The sequence below is a fragment of the Kwoniella dejecticola genome, chromosome 1 (assembly GCF_000512565.2).
Source record: "Kwoniella dejecticola CBS 10117 chromosome 1, complete sequence".
Lineage (NCBI taxonomy): Eukaryota > Fungi > Basidiomycota > Tremellomycetes > Tremellales > Cryptococcaceae > Kwoniella > Kwoniella dejecticola.
This window is the reverse complement of record NC_089301.1, coordinates 699,766-716,920: the sequence shown is the minus strand read 5'-3', so window position 1 is coordinate 716,920 and position 17,155 is coordinate 699,766. Positions and strand designations below refer to the sequence as shown.

The 17,155-nt window shown below is 48.2% G+C and overlaps 10 protein-coding genes across 10 annotated transcripts; 2 read left to right on the top strand and 8 right to left on the bottom strand.

The window, feature by feature from the left end:
* Nucleotides 1–173: 173 nt before the first annotated feature.
* Nucleotides 174–1,316, bottom strand: I303_100275 (uncharacterized protein; the record flags this gene model as incomplete). Its single annotated transcript, XM_018403647.1, has 1 exon — nt 174–1,316. The coding sequence occupies one exon, from the start codon at nt 1,314–1,316 to the stop codon at nt 174–176; it is 1,143 nt and encodes a 380-aa protein (XP_018266301.1).
* Nucleotides 1,317–1,364: 48 nt separating this feature from the next.
* I303_100274 (uncharacterized protein) lies at nt 1,365–1,637 on the bottom strand (the record flags this gene model as incomplete). Its single annotated transcript, XM_018403646.1, has 1 exon — nt 1,365–1,637. The coding sequence occupies one exon, from the start codon at nt 1,635–1,637 to the stop codon at nt 1,365–1,367; it is 273 nt and encodes a 90-aa protein (XP_018266300.1).
* A 777-nt stretch (nt 1,638–2,414) lies between these two features.
* On the top strand, nt 2,415–3,428 carry I303_100273 (uncharacterized protein; the record flags this gene model as incomplete). Its single annotated transcript, XM_018403645.1, has 3 exons — nt 2,415–2,540; nt 2,623–2,766; nt 2,904–3,428. The coding sequence occupies 3 exons, from the start codon at nt 2,415–2,417 to the stop codon at nt 3,426–3,428; spliced, it is 795 nt and encodes a 264-aa protein (XP_018266299.1).
* Nucleotides 3,429–3,920: 492 nt separating this feature from the next.
* I303_100272 (uncharacterized protein) lies at nt 3,921–6,679 on the top strand (the record flags this gene model as incomplete). The annotated part of the gene is made up of 10 exons (XM_018403644.1): nt 3,921–4,085; nt 4,153–4,217; nt 4,294–4,637; nt 4,738–4,969; nt 5,032–5,100; nt 5,169–5,276; nt 5,349–5,734; nt 5,801–5,907; nt 5,989–6,366; nt 6,494–6,679. The coding sequence occupies 10 exons, from the start codon at nt 3,921–3,923 to the stop codon at nt 6,677–6,679; spliced, it is 2,040 nt and encodes a 679-aa protein (XP_018266298.1).
* Nucleotides 6,680–6,882: 203 nt separating this feature from the next.
* On the bottom strand, nt 6,883–8,226 carry I303_100271 (uncharacterized protein; the record flags this gene model as incomplete). The annotated part of the gene is made up of 8 exons (XM_018403643.1): nt 6,883–7,073; nt 7,207–7,274; nt 7,347–7,361; nt 7,434–7,507; nt 7,666–7,691; nt 7,779–7,804; nt 7,951–8,025; nt 8,171–8,226. 8 exons carry the CDS (start codon nt 8,224–8,226, stop codon nt 6,883–6,885), a joined length of 531 nt encoding a protein of 176 aa, XP_018266297.1.
* Nucleotides 8,227–8,719: 493 nt separating this feature from the next.
* Nucleotides 8,720–10,879, bottom strand: I303_100270 (uncharacterized protein; the record flags this gene model as incomplete). The annotated part of the gene is made up of 5 exons (XM_018403642.1): nt 8,720–9,757; nt 9,843–10,133; nt 10,202–10,248; nt 10,323–10,535; nt 10,594–10,879. The coding sequence occupies 5 exons, from the start codon at nt 10,877–10,879 to the stop codon at nt 8,720–8,722; spliced, it is 1,875 nt and encodes a 624-aa protein (XP_018266296.1).
* Nucleotides 10,880–11,538: 659 nt separating this feature from the next.
* I303_100269 (uncharacterized protein) lies at nt 11,539–12,050 on the bottom strand (the record flags this gene model as incomplete). Its single annotated transcript, XM_018403641.1, has 3 exons — nt 11,539–11,549; nt 11,611–11,662; nt 11,727–12,050. 3 exons carry the CDS (start codon nt 12,048–12,050, stop codon nt 11,539–11,541), a joined length of 387 nt encoding a protein of 128 aa, XP_018266295.1.
* A 641-nt stretch (nt 12,051–12,691) lies between these two features.
* On the bottom strand, nt 12,692–13,165 carry I303_100268 (uncharacterized protein; the record flags this gene model as incomplete). The annotated part of the gene is made up of 1 exon (XM_018403640.1): nt 12,692–13,165. The coding sequence occupies one exon, from the start codon at nt 13,163–13,165 to the stop codon at nt 12,692–12,694; it is 474 nt and encodes a 157-aa protein (XP_018266294.1).
* Nucleotides 13,166–14,165: 1,000 nt separating this feature from the next.
* I303_100267 (uncharacterized protein) lies at nt 14,166–15,438 on the bottom strand (the record flags this gene model as incomplete). The annotated part of the gene is made up of 3 exons (XM_018403639.1): nt 14,166–14,606; nt 14,675–14,839; nt 14,935–15,438. 3 exons carry the CDS (start codon nt 15,436–15,438, stop codon nt 14,166–14,168), a joined length of 1,110 nt encoding a protein of 369 aa, XP_018266293.1.
* A 416-nt stretch (nt 15,439–15,854) lies between these two features.
* I303_100266 (uncharacterized protein) lies at nt 15,855–17,022 on the bottom strand (the record flags this gene model as incomplete). Its single annotated transcript, XM_018403638.1, has 4 exons — nt 15,855–16,068; nt 16,153–16,422; nt 16,504–16,771; nt 16,878–17,022. 4 exons carry the CDS (start codon nt 17,020–17,022, stop codon nt 15,855–15,857), a joined length of 897 nt encoding a protein of 298 aa, XP_018266292.1.
* Nucleotides 17,023–17,155: the final 133 nt, after the last annotated feature.

Sequence of the window (17,155 nt, the reverse complement as noted above, 5' to 3'; positions counted from 1 at the left end):
CAGGCGATGTGGTAGTATAGGGCATATATTCACTCCTTTATACAGCAATCTCGCTGCATAGATCAAATTCATATACAACTGTGCGATCATATGAACTTCGCAACTCATGCACCCTCTCGGTGTATTCGTTATACGACTCTGGGCCAACTATCCCAACTTCGCCCAACCCCCGTCTACAAGACACGAACTCTCTTCTTGGCTTGAGACCGTTCACTCGGAGTAATATAATCAGAACCCAACTCTCCCACTTCCCCATCCCTGGCTTCTTGTTTGATTGGCACATACTCCGCTCGCGTCCATATACAACGATACTGCTCGATGTTCCTTCTTTTCAGCTCCCTCAACTCGGCTAGCTGCATCTTGATCCTCTGTACCTCATCCGGTTCTTCCCTGATAGCGATCGACCACGCTTCACTGACGTGATTCGTTCTAGATCCCAAAGCAGATTCCTTGCCTTCCATCGTTGAGACCGGCGTGTGAATACCGGCACCGCTATGTCTTGCCGCAGCAATGGCTTGTAACTTCCCCAACAAGTCCTTCGCCTCCCTCAATTCATCTAAAGTCGCATCCCATTTCCGCTTTTCAAGGATGATCATTTTACCTGTATATGTACTTCTCGTCTGACCGGCATCGCCATTCGCCCGCGGGTTCGGGTGAAGAGGTGGAGATGGAGCTGGTGACTCGGGAAGCGAAGATAAAGGAGATGAAGCTGCCACGGATTCGGCTTTGCTCAGATCAGGACTGGGGTCGGTATCATTCAATATTGTAGACGGTAGAGCATTCTCAGTCGTGACTTGAAGATCTTGAGGTGAGGAGGTTGTTTTCGGTTCTATCTCGACCCTTGAAGACCCTTTGAAACCTTCAATTTTGCTCTCCAGTATTTTCACTTGATTCTGATATCCTTCTACGAGCTCATTCGACTTGGCTAATTCCTCAACCTTTTCTTCCAAATCCTGTCTGAGATCTTTACTCTGCTGAACGGCGTCTTCCATAACTCCCACTCGATCTTTTAGTGCCGCGTTATCCTTTTCCAAAGTCTCTTTCTCACGCCTCAGCTGGAAAATCTGTTGTAGGTGCTTCATAACCGCTTTCTCCTTTCTTTTCTCATCCGCTAACGAACATTCCAGCTGAATGACTTTCTGTTCCATCGAACTGTACTTTTTCAACGCGGCCTCTTGCTCCTTGATGCGATGTTGAAAAGCGGAGATGCTTTGCGCCCAGGTATGATACTGATTCGCCCACTCCGGAGAGCGGGTTAAGGAGGTCGACGGTGAAGTCGAGGCGATTTCGACTTCGACATCGACGGTAAGCTCCATACTGAGCTGACGAGATGACGAGAGCGAATTGGTCCGTCTTCCTCTACTTTACGAATCGACAATCCTCTCGATCCTTGATGAAGTTGTGATATTCTGAGGAGGAGATCGAGAGTGAATATGACGAGGAGCGGAAGCAGGATAAGACTCTAGGATCTCAACCTCTTCTTCGGAGCTCGACGGGGATGTAGGGTTCTCCGAGCCTTTGGACGAGATAGATTCAGTTCGGGCGAGATCTTCAGTCTTCGTATGCGGGGATAAGGCGACGCCATTAAGAGAGAGAGAGGCAGGAGGATTCAGCGGATGAGCAGTCGTGTTCACCATGATCTCCAATCTGTGTTGTTGTTTTAGAGTGAGAACAGGACCCCATGTCGTCAAATCATGTAAAGAAGCATCAGCATCATCAAAAACGTTATTGATATAACAGCAACTCGCATGTGCGGCTTTGGCGTGTTTTTCAGACGTAAACACTTGGAGCTTCTCGAAGAATGTCAAAGCGCCATAGCCCGCACACGCACACACACACACGAGATTATTCATTGACGTCTGTGCGGAATGGCAAACATAACAATACAGTTCTCGAAGATCGGAAGGAGAATAAGTCAGCATACAGCGAATAATTATAATAAGTCAGTCAGTCCGTCAGGGGCTCAGCTGTATGCAGATCTTGAAATAATGATTGGGAACAAATGCAGGATCTGACCTGATACGATAGATCAAACCAAAGAAGGCGAGCATACTGGAGTCGTCAGGCTGAGATTAGGGATTCCTGATGTCGATGTGCATGAGTATCGAGAATCCGCACACGCTACTAAGCTATTTCTAGCCCCCTCGAGCTCGACCTAGTCAGACGATGTCCAGATTGAGAACTGTATGCTCGATGGATATGATACTGATGTGTCATGCTCACGGCTGTTTTCTTAGTTATGCTTACACCCAGGTTTGACGCGTCGATTGAGGATCTGCAGCCTAGGGCAACCCTGAATGCATGAGATCTTTTTCTCGGACTGAAAATCCTGGATCCGCAATCAGGTAACTTATACTTTTTGATCATTTCCATTATCTATACGAAAATAGCCAAGCCAGAAGAGCAGACACCAAATGGTACCTAGACCGATACTAGCCTTTCTAGCGCTGTTCAGCGTTGTCTACGCGCAGTCGTACATCGGATGTGTGGACAACATACCGAGCGACACGGATCATGTCGAGGTAAATGGCGATTGTACTGTGAGTGCGCCAACACGTACCCTACTTCATGTACTTCTTATAGACGGTAGAATCGCTGATGCGTTTCCCGACCGCACAACAGACCAGCTGCAAGGATGCGGGATACGAATATTCGTTCTGGGAGAAATGGGAAGGGGATTGTGCGTGTGGGAATACACCCCCGAAGACTTTCATGTATAACATATGCGAAGATGAGTATGGGGCTTGTTTACCGTATCATCATTCTGTGAGTCCTTCTCTTTCTGCGTCTTTTCGTCTTTACCTCTATCGTTCCACAGCGATGCAGGGCCCTCAATTTCGCTTGAGTACAGTCAACCAGTTTTAAGACAATTTGCTAAAATGGTGTCGCTCATTCTTCTCTAGGTCACCAAGATACACCTCGCATTCCAATTCCACCTCTGTACAAAAACCATCGACCTACCTTCTTCATCCAGCATGAAATCGAGGACATCAATAGTGAAACAGATGGCAGAATGTTTCGACTCGTGTCCTGAAGCAGACTACGTGGCGATAGCCCCTCAATGGACAAAGGGGACATACGAATGTAAATGCGGTGGAATGCCAGTGTCTTACGATCCCGTCATCTGCGGAGAAGGAACAGTCTATGGGTATTCTAATCCGTCATCGAAAGGGAATAAGAAGAAGAGTCAAGGGAAAGCTGTGGCGGCAGCTGGATCTAAGGCTAAAGCCAAGCTGGATGCTAAAGCTAAAGCTAAGGTCCAAGCTCAAGCCAAAGAAGCGCCGGCGACTGGATCAAAAGGTGGCAAGGGAAGAGTGAAAGGTAAATCTGACACGCACAGAGCAGGGAAACAGCAGGTGGAGAAGGTTGTACCTGTACCAATCAAGAAAACGGGAGGTACGGAATTTAGCAGAGATCATGGATTATAGACATGAATGGTGGGCTACGATCGAATCTCCACGCATTTAAGCAGAGCAGAAATGCTGCCTAGGGCTGTTATTACGAACAATCGGGAATGTTGTGGGATGTAAGGTTGTATTTGTATTTTATATCGTTGTGGCCATCTTACGAAGGCTGTCTGGCTAAATTCCTGTCTATGTACTTCTTACTCCGTGCACAAAGACCTCGATACGGTACTCATTTACACCAACCCCATCTTGATGCTCAAACTCAGTTCTACCGTCTTTTCCATTGTTGAGCTGGCCATTCTTCATTACCATATCCCTGTTCGCCGCTGTCGCCATAGCCATATAGCCGGATGTCACCGCGATAAGGCAAGGTGAGGTTACGTGACCTCCACTCAACCATTCAGTTGCGTTCATGTCATTCATGTCATTACTAAATCGACCATTGGTCAGCCTTGCATATTCCCACCAGTAGTACGAGTCAAGTCAAGCGTGCAGAGCAGAGCAGAGAGAAGGATGATTGCGAAGATCCGTATATTGCGGCTCAGTAGTGCCAGACCGCCAGGCGTCATTGGACCATCTTATCGATATCGAAATGCGTCAACATCAACATCGACAAGCTCGAGGACGGTGGAAGACGAAGCTCCTTTCACCGGATGGAGTGTCAGATCACCTCGAGATGTAAGATCACGCCTACACCTAAAGTCTCACCCATAAGCCATCAGACGTAGCTGATCCGTAGTCCTAGCTGTACAATCATCTGTCAAAGTACGTAGTTGGACAAGAAAAAGCTAAGCGAACTTTATCAGTCGCGTGAGTCTCTCTTCGAACCGCTTCTTCTTTTTATAATCATCTGGATGGAATGGCTAAATGGCTATGATTTTCGCAGAGTGTTCAATCATTATCATCGTATATCACCTCGTCTCCCCTTGCCGCCTTCTACTGCGGACACCAACGCGTCTTCTTCTTCGTCCTCCTCCACTCCTGCACCTCGTCGAGAACCACCGCCCATCATCCTTGATCCGCCCATATCCACCTCCCCTCGAGTCTGGGAGCGGCCGCGCAAGGGTAGGGACCGCTCAGACTCAGATCAGGTATGGGATCCCAGCAGAGGTGGAACTCAACTGGACGATGGGATCAAGAGGGACGCTACCAAGGTGACGGGGGCTGATGGGACTGATCCAACTTTGACCCATGATCTCCTCACACTGCGATCAAGGGAAGGACAATGGGGTGAGTCATTTCACTTATGAATATCATGGCTATCCCTTTTCCGGCTTTTTGGTCGGGTTCAGTGCAAGTACAAAGCTGAGTGAACTCGGTGTGCGCACAGCGAGAGACGGGTATTTCAGTGCCAGACCACCACCGCCTTTACCTTCTCTTCTGGGACAATCAATGAAGAAACGAAAGCCATCGAATGATCCTGAGGGAAGTAGAGGACGAAGGAGGAAAGAAGCGATTGAGATCGAAGTAGAAGCTAGATCTGCTTTCGTCGAGGATGAGTTACCGGGATCGATAGAGCCCAAAGAGGAAGTTATCATCGAGAAGAGCAATGTTCTCATGGTGTAAGTGCCCCGTTCAGAAGTTAATCTTAGTGAAGGAAGGAGCTGACGATGTAGCGTCGTAGTGGACCGACTGGTACGGGGAAAACGTTGATGGCTAAAACGCTGGCGAAGATTCTGGATGTGCCCTTCGCGTAAGCCTGGTTGTTTGACCTGGCGGGTAGACCATATGGTAGCTGATCGACTGCATTATCGCTCTCAGATCATGCGACGCTACGACATACACACAAGCGGGCTATGTGGGTGAAGACGTAGAGAATTGCGTGTTGCGATTATTGCAGAATGCAGAATACGACGTTAATAGGGCAGAGTGAGTCCGAGGGATCGATCACTTTGTCCACATCCCTTTTGAACCTTCGGCTCGAGCTGACGAAATCGGCAGGGTCGGAATAATACACATCGACGAAATCGACAAGCTGTCTCGTCGCGGTGGAGGCGAATTTGGTTCTTGGGGCGGAGGCAGGGACGTAGGTGGAGAAGGCGTGCAACAAGCTTTATTGCGGTTATTGGAGGGTACCACTTTGACTTTACAAGCCAAAGGTCCAGCGATCTCATCTACCCCGTCTTCGCCGCCTTATAACACCAACAACCTGGGAGGCAGCGGACCGAGCTCTCCAGGAACTACACTGGGCCCGAAAGCGGAATCTAAAGCTGCGTACGGTGATCCACCAGGATGGGATCCTAATAACCCTATGAATCGAGGTTTGGGAGGGAAGAAATCGGTAAGAGAGGGTTTACCCGGCTTCAGTAGCGGAGGCGGATCGCCAGGTAAGCAGCTCTGCGATCACCATTGCATTGCGCCCCCAAAGCTGATCTCACCGATGAATCTGATAGGTGGTAAAGGTGAAACTTTCGTTGTGGACACATCGAATATATTGTTCGTATTATCAGGTGCATTCGTGGGATTGGATCAAATTGTTAATAGGCGGTTGGGCAAAGGTGTAAGTTCGAGACCGAATTTGAAGTTATATGATCTTCTTGCAAAGCGGAAGAAAGGTCTTCTGAAGCTATGCGGTTTACAGTCAATAGGCTTCGGTGCACCTTTACCGAAAAGCGTATCTCACGAATCATCAACCAAGACCCTCCCCTTGACTGGGTTATCGACGAGCGACTTGACCACATATGGCCTCATCCCAGAATTTCTAGGTAGATTACCAGTAATCTCAGTATTGAATAGTCTAGCATTGGACGATATGATCCGGATCTTGGTCGAGCCTCGAAATGCCCTCATCAAGCAATATCAGGCTCTCTTCGAGAAATACGGGAGTCAATTGCGCTTTACGGATAAATCTATACATGAGATAGCCAAGCTCGGTCTGGAGCGAGGCGGAGGCGCCAGAGGATTAAGGGGGATTTTGGAGGAGAGTTTGGCAGATGCCATGTTTGAGGTTCCTGGATCTGTGAGTCTATGTTTCTGAGTTCGAGTTCACCTACAGTTATTGTGTCCACTTCGTGCCGATGTTATATGAGACCTACAAACGATTAGATCAAGTTACTGATCAGTGCGTGTCATGATGGACGCAATAGTCGGTGAGGTACTGCTTGATCACTGAGGCCGTAATCAAGTATCAAGAACCGGCATTGTATTTTTCGAGAGGTCAACGAATGGGATACCTGCAAGCTATAGGAGATGAAGATGGGGTGAACATCACTGCGCAGGAGATCGAAGACTCTGAGATAGGCGAGGCTGAACGACTCAGTGCGACTGGATAGAGCAATGAGGATTTCAGTGTCACGAGTAGTGCGAATTCAAGTAGATTGACATGTTCTCAAGACATCATCCTTTGTTGTAATATGATATTTAAATGTGTATTGATGCTATGTAACACTTTGTCCCCCGTCATACGTGCTTTTCAATTTATCTGACTCATCGAGAGACGTGTACCGTGAAAGTGTTCTCCGGCCAACGGACGGCCTTACAATGTGGGTGCAGCAGGATCGATAGGTATCAAATCACCTTTCCCTCTAAAACTCTCCAAGATCGTAGCTTGGTCATTCAAGAGGAATCTATCAGATTGAGATTTCCCGAGTTTGGCTAGACCTCGCCATCGCTCGAAATCTTCGGGATTCCTCTTATCCCCGTGAGCCTTTTCTGGATTCTCCCAATCTGTCACATCGTACGCCAGATCAATTAATATTAGCGATCAGTATTGGCTTCCTTGTCCTCGTGGAGATCAGGTATAAGACCGACAATAGATCCAGAGATCAAGAAGCAGATACGAGCAGGTGAAGTGACTCACGTCCGATGGAGAAGCCTAGTAAGGTGGTGATTTTGCCTTTTGGGATATCGTACACTAGCGAGCAGATGCTGTATCATAGAATATATTTGTGAGGTCAGAAAGTCGGCTCATCAGGGTCAATGTTATAACAGCACACTTACGTTCCAGTTTCCTCTCTTACGTGACACACATGAAGACTGTCAGTCACTCGTAACTATAATACTCGCAAATGTTGCGAATGCACTCACAACCAATTACATTGCCATAATTCCCCCGGGCGGATACACTGATAATCTGCTTTCTGGTAATTATACCTTCCAGCCTATCCATATTACCAACCCAAACCATCAATATCAGTCCCACCGTAGCATCGATCAGAGGGCGTGGTGAATCGGTATGAGCATCAATTGGGTCAGAACGAAGATCAAGTGAGTGTTTGGGTAGCTGGGATGTGATCTTTGGTAGTGTCCAATAACTTACCATTGGTCCACCGTGGATGGCATAGGCTACGAAGCAAGTGTAATTTGACCCTTTAGCATCAGACGGACGAAAGACTGTTCTTCATCGAGAGCAGATGGGTCCATAGCGCTCACTGATCCTATCTTCATGCGAGAACCACCTATTCCAAATATCCAATCAATCTCAATTAGCCATTTCTACCCAGTCAATCGGAGTATGCGCGATGGTGTGATCAGTGCGAGATGAGCTGGATTTGGACTTGGGCTTGGGCTTGGGCTTGGGCTTGGACATAAGATCATCACTCACATCTCGTACCTCCATTTCTCCGGCTCGTTAGTTTCGGGGTTCTTCGCATCGTAATCGTAGATTAAGTGAAGATCACTGTTGACACGCGACACATCGAATTAGCAGAAAGTAAAAGCCCATAAGCAGCAAGTTTTCATCGCGCAGTGTAGTCTTCGAGCAGATCCAGGATGGATTGCTTGATCACAGCAGATCAAAACATGTCAGACAAGCTTTGACTCACCCAATATCTTTCTTCCATTGCTCTTGCACTGCTTGATCGTCTGTAGGGTGTATCATCGTCGCCTTCGTATTTCGGCCTTACCTTGGTATTGATCTGGGGACTCAAGACTTCTGCAGAGTCTGTGACTGGCAAAATTGAGCAAAGATTTCAGATGCGGCCAAGTAGTCAAATAAGAATGGTTTAAAACTCATCTAAGATGCCCTCGTGGGCTCGATCATCACTACTCTACTGTGTCTCGCTGTGACCGGACGAGCAATTGGAGACGTAGTCAGACGATTTAGTATTTTGGCAAGATGTCAAATATCAGACGTCATCACCGGCTATAGCAGGAGCCCTTCGGAAATGCTGCGGCTACGATTTCTCAGGGAAAGATAAGCAACAGCCCCTTTGGGCTGTCATCGAGATGCGCAGCATCTTCTTGGGCAGGTCAGAGTATATACAAGTTTTATACATGGGACATGAGGTTATACTTGTTGCACATATGACTGAAATCTATAAACATCTATGACAGCCACGATGACTTCCTCGACATCGGCTGAGGGGTTTCGCTTATTTATCAAATGGATTCTTCAGACTGTCTTCCCTAACCTTTCCTTTTCCAGTCCCCCATTCTTCGATACCATCGTAGGGATTCTTGAGACTGTCCTCTCTGGTCCCTCCTGGCGGTCCCTCTGCCTCATACAGATGAGAACTGTCCATCCTCTGCGTAATTTGATTGACGGCTGCTGCATGTCCTGTCGAAGCTGCAGCTGCAGCTGCGGCTGGCGCCGAGCCACTAGCCTCCTGGTCGTCGTTTCCGGAAGCTAAGAATTCTTCCCATTCTTTCCTTTCGCTCTCAGACATCGGTTGCCCGTCAGCACCCAGTGCATCTGAAGGTATCAAGCCGCTCTCGCGAGGAGGTTTCTTTTCTTGCGGATAGGCCGCCGTTGCAGTCGATGTACCAGGTGTACCTTCCGCGTAGGCGGGCAATTCCTCGTTGGGCGGTAAGGTCGAATCATCTTCGTAACCCGGAACAGTAGGCTGGGAAGGCTGATGGGTAGGAGGTGGGGCGGAGTGGTCGAGATCTGCAGGAGGAAGGAGATGAGCAGGTGGTGGACCTGTAGGAGCGCCGTATTTTATGGAAGAGGGCGAATCGACCATATCTTGATTATCCAATGCGTCGGAATACCTAGACTGCGAAGAACTAGCCGAGTTCAGGTTGGGTCGTTGAGGATTTCTCGAGGGCAAAGGCGGAGGAACCAGTCTGCCACCTCTACACTTTGAAGCACCCGGCAGATGCACGGGACTGGGCGCGATCAGAGTTGGTGGTGGTGAATTGTTTCTCGAGGGATTATGGCTTCCTAATTGAGTAGGATAATGTATCCTCTCTGTCTCAGGATCGCTCTCGTGTTCTCGTCCATCAGTCTGATCTGGTGTCGGCGGTAATTTGAGCGTTTCACCTTCTGCCAAATCTAAGTCCTGACTGTTCTCTTGTACGACTATGTCGAGGGAGTCGCCTTTCAGCGCTTGTGCTCGACCTGTCTCAGCGTCCTTGAGGGCCGATTGGAGCCCAGCTGCTTCGAGGGGTACTTTGACTTTGCCAGAGAGCTGAACGACGTTGTCCGATACATAAGTAAATCAGTCTCGATACAAAAAAGATTGTTCGATGCAACAGTTTATCATGTGCACTTACGATATCTCCAGCTTTCACACCGGGCCAATGATACATGGCTCCATTCTCATCGAATCTCTCCACGAAGACTTGACCCACTACTTCTACTCCCGCGTACATCCCTTTACTCTTGACGTAGCTGAATAAGGGCGCCCTTTCCCTGCCCGCTTCCACGGCTGCTCCTGCTCCGTAGGGACCAGCTGCTACTGCTAACTCCGCTCCAATGGTGACCTTGTGAGTTTTGAAGGAGTCCAGTGCTTCTTGAGTACGTATGACAAGGACGCAGTCGTAAACGTCAACCCCAATCAAGAACTAAGATAGGCATACGGTATTAGCGATGTGACCTTTTAACACATAAAAGGGAGGAGTTTGAGACGTACGCCCGCAGAAAGATTGTTGGGTGATATACTTGCAGGCGCTGACCATGCTGTTTCGACGACATGTGTATTAGCTTGATACCTCAGAGCGGGAGAGCTGAAGGTGTATATAGATACAACTCACTTCCATCAGGTAGTTTCGCTACCACTACCCCAGCACCACCAGCGCCTCCGAAGGGTGCAAATCCAGTTCGCATCGAGGTGAAGATCGCCAGTCCCGTTGCAGAAGCAATTACTGATGGGGGGATCTTTCGTATCACCTTGATTTTTTTCTTCTTCTTTTTCTCTTTATCATCTTCATCGATCTTTTCTTTCTCTTCAGTCACCACTCCGTCCACTGCAAAAAATCGTCCCGTCAATACTATGGATGAGAGAAGGAACAAGTATTGACGCACCGGTAAAGGATCTGAGTATTCTAGCGCATTTCTCCATCTCTTTAGGGAAATCTCCAGTGACAGGCCAGAAAGCTTCAGTGCCGAATCGTTTCTCAGCAATATCATTCACCCTTCCTCCGATATTATCAGAGATCTTCACACCCTTATCCATCGCTTTCTTGCCCCAGACTGTTCCTCTAGCCTTCATCTTCTCTTTCCATCCCGGAGCCTCCTCGTTGGGCGTCGTGCTTCCTGACGCTGGAGTTGAGGAAGCCGCCGTTCTGCGAGGTGGAGGTTCGAATGACATGCTGTGTGTGACTGACTGCGTGGGCGACGTTTCCTGGCTTTATGCAATGCTGAGTGGTCGGAGAAGCTTGCTAGGGTGAGCTGGGCCTGATGATCCTTAAATTGTAGAGGTATGCTTTTGAATGCAGTTGGAAGAATGGGGGATAAGGACGTTGTGGTCATGAACGTGTCCACGTCATGTCATGTTCAAGTCGCAGTAGTGTGCAATGCGTCGTCATTATTTATATCTTCCACCGGGCAGCTCGGGGATATTCCGATGCGGTGCATTTCGCTCGCTACTTTTACAGGTGTTCCAATGTTCGCTCTTCATACCACACTTCATCGCTATTCTAATCTATCGTTCGACTATCTCACTCATGCTTCACAGGCTTTCAGATAGAGAGTGTGCATGAGAGGCTATGCAATATCGATATTCCTCGGACAACGCATTCGAGCTTCATCTTATGGGGCTCTATGCTGTTTCGGTCGCCGATCAGCCCGTATTCATCTGCATCATGATGCTTCTCTACCGACATCGATATAAGAACCGAATGACTAAAATACTGCAATACGAGATCGACTTTCGCAGGAAGGAGTCATCTTTGATCGTTAAACTGTCCAGTATCATCACCAACATGCCATTTTGACCGCCGCCCGGACTGTTCCCGTTCTACTGAAATACTAATCAACGCCTATTCACAGCATGTCCCATCAGTCACCAACACCAGTGCAAATGTCCGAGAATCGACTGACCTTGATGTTTTCCATTATTGACAAAAGTGCTTTGCCATCCATGTAATCGAGACTAAACCCAAGACCAACATCCCATGGACCTCTGCCTGACCGAAGGATGATTGCCCAGAACCAACAACCGAATCCGAGGTGATGATATTACTCCAAGTCCTATTCACACATCCATCACCCCTCAAACTTGAACAAGACCCATTCGTTTCATCGTGAGTGTCGTTGTCGTAAGCACTTATACATTGATTGGCGATAGTGATATTTCGAACATAACAATCGAAGATCGTGGCATTGCCCACTGTGGTATTCCCAATAGCCGTCCCGATTTGACCGCAGATGATCTTGGCGCAAGACTCGGTGGTGAAGCAGCAGTGATTATAATCGGGCGGAGTGAGTCCAGAGCAATGGAAGATGGACGCTGCCAGATCATTGTGGGCGGAAGATGGCATGTTGACGGTGAAGACGATGCTGATTCTGGTGCTGCGACTATGTTACCTCCTGGATTACTTGAGAGTGAGTGATCAGTATAATGGAGCTCGTAGGGGATTCGCTGCAAGCGGAGTAGATGGTCGACTGTGCCAATTATCGCACAATTAGAAGAGAGGATATCTGACTGTTTAAGTGATCGTCAAGTACGGCTTTCCGGGCTTTGATGGTCAGTGGAAAATGACGATTAGAGTTCCTTGTGACTGCTGAAACAACGAGGCAGGTCAGTGCAGCGGTGCTCATGTCGTGGCAGGTGGAAAAGGGGCGTAACGACCAAATTCAACGGACTGATCGACGTTTCCGTTGAGATATACATCAGTCACAAGTCTGTGCCTTTCGCTTTTTCGGAACCATCATGTGTCGTGGTCGCACGCCAGGGGTCATGGAATTTTTGCCTGATCTGCGCTGTCACAAAATTGAACGTCATCTCATCAAGCCGGACTACCGTAAATACATGGTTCTTTCTGATTTAGGGCTACACTGATGGTTAATAAATGACAACGGCTAAATCAGAAGCAAATTCATCAGCGGCCTGCAGCTCATGATTACAACACCAAACATAATGCTGTAACCTCACTTGGTTGGCTTCTTCACAATCTGATATCTAATGATACACCTTCTTGACCAGCCAGCTCAACCCAACAATAGCCAAGATCAAAGTTTGGTTGATCCCAAATTGGGGCGTAGCGAACGAGCTCCCCCCACCTGAACCAGCTGAAGCCGAGGCCGAGGCAGGTGACGAAGAGGTTAAAGCGGGACTTCCGGAAGACATAGACATCCCCGCTGACGTAGCAGTAGTAGTCGTTGCGGTCCCATTGGTATCCAACCGAATTATACACCCGTTTCCTTGTGAATTGGCACTGCAAGACTCGTTGCCCGGAGAAGTCATGTACAAGTTTGTCGCCTCAGTCCCATTGGGAACAAGACAATTATGCATGACCAAGCTTCCCGTGGTCTGCACGGTGATATTGGCGTTGTATTGCCCGCAGACGTACTCGGCGCAAGTGGCGTCGGCGAAGCAGCAACGGGAGTCGGTGCCTTCGGAGGGGAGGTCCGGACATGCCCATTGGGTCGTCATGATGTGTGCGAGAGTGAGTGAGTTGTTGCTTCAGGTGCAAGTGAATATGGCGCCTTGATCGGAGATGTCTTTTTGAGAAATTTATGAGATGGAGGTAGTGTGAGTAAGTGAGAAAGAACCATTCAATTGGATAGAATGTTGAAAGAATGAAGGTCTCGGGGGACCCGGAAACCCACTGTGGGGCAAGCTGTATATACACATCGCTGAACGGCTTCCAAAATCATGGCGTTCGAGAGATCTCGCGGTCTTCCGCTCTCTCAAGTCAATTGTCATCGGCTGGTATCCGATGCACTACTGATGGGGAGTTAGTCATGTATCATGTGAGGAATGATGATTTCGTCATGCTGTGTCTAAGCTCCCTGAGACGGACTGACTATCGTTATTAAAGTTTGATAATTTCCCTTGATAGGAAAAAGACAAACTCCTTCGGAATGAGGGGACTAGAGTATCAGCGTGTATTGATTTTGAAAACAGAGGAGGGGAAACACTGTCTGGTATGGATTGCCAACTGATTCAATTTTTAGTTCTCCTGAGATCGTACGCTAATGCTGAGCTGCTACCGATTAATCTTCTCAAGCTCGCCGATCAAAGAGGACTGAACGGTTGGGTCCTACCTGTTTACGCTCGATCCGCGAAAGCTGTTGACGATCAAGGCGATCTGAGCGGAGCTTTGAGACTTAGACTTGACGCGGCTTCCTCAGCAGTTGCGCTAGATAGCCGTTCCTTTTTCCTTCGTTGCTCCACAAAATGGAAGACCGCGGATCAGAACCATGTCTGATCAGAGTATGATAATCTTATCTCATCGTGTTCCTGGATTCAAACCCATTCGGCCGAATATGAAAACCCTAGCTTGTACACTACAGTAGCAAGGTCAAACATATTAATGAATCTCCGAATACATGCACAGCCGGACTGGATCTCATGCGTCTCACCAGGTTGAATGCAGATATGTAACACAGATAATCAACCTACTTCGTTCGGAATGAGTAAGACTTTGAGATCAGATGCCGAAAGGACCCATTTGTTCAGTCACACCGACTCCCGAACTAGCTTCTTCGCCAACCTTCCCACCTGTGAAATTACCGATCCATCTAGCGTAGTTACCATCATTCCCATTCGTCCATCTATTACTATCAAACCTGAATTGATACAGCCCCTCTTCGCCGATGTTTATGGTTATGTCGAAGCCGTCGATATTTTCGGTATCATTAGGTCGATTAGGCGGGATCGTAACATTATTACCGAATGGCTCGACATGGATTGATTCGTCGTGAACGCAGGTCGAACGAAGAACTTGACCATCCCTGGCAAGCCATGCGCCGGAGATCGTAGTATTGTCCTTGGCGACTACTCTGGACCATACAAGGGAATAATCGCCTGCTCGACCGTGGCCCCAATACCAGTAATTCAGGTGAGGTGGGTAAGGTACTGGACCCCAATTCTTCCCACATGATCTTGTCAGCTCATTGATACGCCTTTGTATCTGCGCAAGATCCCACCTCATCTTACCTTATCGTGATATCCGTTTCCTGTGAATGCGACTCGCTTGTCTCCCACTTTCAGATCGACGACGGCGACGGCATCGCCCATGAAATTAATCCAATTGAACCACCAGAAAGTATGGGTCCGAGCGTCTGGCCCAAACGGATCACATCCGACAAACGGCGAGGCAGCCTAGAAAGGTTACACACAACAGTAAGCTCACCGTAACTTCGGATTCAATGCACACAATGTGTGCATCTCAGACAACGGGGAAGACGCGGACTGACCGAAATGAGCGTGACTGTTCCACTAATATCCTGCTCCGGCAAATCCACCTTCAGCTCATACTGACTCAGATCAGGCTGACCGACCCAAGTGAAATCACCATCCCCAATAACTCCACTTGATCCATCTCCTCTAGTCGACACCCAAAATTTACCCTCAGGACCATAATCTGTTCTATTGGCAAAGATCTCTCCATCGGGAGTAATGACTTGAGCCGAAACTTCCGTGCCTTGACCGAGGGCTGTGGGGACTACCAAGGCAACGAATACGACGGAGGATTGACCATCTGAGCTGACGGCATCGAAATACCACCATTCGTACGTTGATGCGTTGTGAGAGGGGATGTAAGCTCGATCGTAAGCGCCGCTTCCGACTGTCGTTTCGATAGGGACAGGTGCTGTACCGTTGATGATGTCGGGTAAGATGTAATTTTTGGGAAATTTCGCTTGGCCCAAGGAAGGCAGGAAGAGTGCGGCGAGAAAGGTCGCGGATCTTCGGAAGCTCATTCTGCTGGTACAGGTCCCCGAGTGTCTATAGCAAGAAATATATGTCTAAACTTTGGGTATGTCGAACGCGAAAGAGCAGGATGAAGAAAACAGATCGGATGACAGATATGAAGGGTAAAGAGCATGCATCTTGTCTAAGAGCTAGTTCGGCCTTCTGGCGATGATGATGAGCTGATGACACACACACATGAAGGCAACTTTGATTGATTCACTGATGAACGCGTGGACCGTGTGTGTATGATACTTTGCAGATCTTGATGGGGAAACGTGCGTCTGACGCGCAAGTTGGCCTTGTCCTTCTCAACGGTCAATCGGCCATCAAAAGGGTAGAAAAGGCACACACGAAGACAATCTGAAAATCTGGGCTACATACTGCGTACACTCATTGCCACACACGTATCCATGTATTAGCTGCCCTACAACTTGGAGTATACGAGGTATCCGATCAATCCAGCTGCGGCTAGATATTTGGCAGCTACGCTCCATTTCTGTTTCCTCTCATCCCACAATTCGCCTTTTGCCCCTGCGTCATCGATCGCCTTGACGTCCTCCTTTGTGAGGGTGATGTCCCCGACATCGAGATAGCCTTCCAATCGTTCTTTCCTTGACGATGTAGTGACGATCACAGCCCTGTTGATGGAACACGATAAGTCAGCCAGGAACATCTGCCACACTGAGTCATACAGCGAGAAAGGCAAAGAGGTGGAAACTCACTCTTTAGCATGAGACCAAGCAAGTAAAACTTGCTCAGGCTTGACATTGAGTCTCTTTGCGATCTTGTTGACTGGCTTGTCGACTGGACCACCGGGCTTGGAAGTAAGAGGGATCAAAGTAGAGTATCCCTCAGGGACGATATGTTGTTCTTTGAGGTACTTGAGCAAAGGTGTAGTCGACTTGATCACGTATGGGTGAAGTAAGATCTGGTTGACTACAGGCTTGATCGTTGCTGAAGCTAAAAGCTCTTGAAGGTCTTCTTTGCTGAAGCTGCAAAACATGACCCAATGTAAGTACAGCATTACGGCACGAAAGACGTTGAATAAGACTGCAGTTGTGGGATAGACATACTTTGATACACCGATAGACTTGACGTATCCTGCTTTATGCAACTCCTCCATCTTCTTCCATGTTCCTGGGATATCCCCTTTGGTCAATCGAGGATGATGGATCAAGTATAAATCGATATAATCGATACCGAGCTTCTCGAGACTCTCCTTGACGGATGTCAGAGGGTCTTTGTCGTCTACTCCAGACCACTTGGTGGTGATCCAGAGATCTTTTCTAGCCAGACCGCTCTCCTTGATAGCTTGTCCGACTTCTTCTTCGTTTCGGTAGACTAGTAAGTACGAAACGCTCACATTAGCATGCTTGCAACGGAGCAAGGGACGCCTCGGGAAGCTTGACGGACGCTTGCTTTAGGGAAGAGAGAGAAACATGCCCACCTTGCGCTGTATCGAGATGGTCGAATCCCAGATCGATAGCTTGACCAACTTGTCCAGTCGCTACATCCTTGGGGATCTTCCATGATCCGAATCCTATAGCAGGTATCTTTCGTCCGTCGTTCAGCAAGAAGTCTTTGAATGGCATCGTGACGGTTTTTCAAGCTTCGGGGAGTGAGTGTTGTACAGGAGGTCTTTTGGAGGAGACAAGCAGACTAGAACTTCAAGATGTTGAGATTGAGTCCTTTAAAGACCACTTTGAGATCTGTACCAACTGCTCG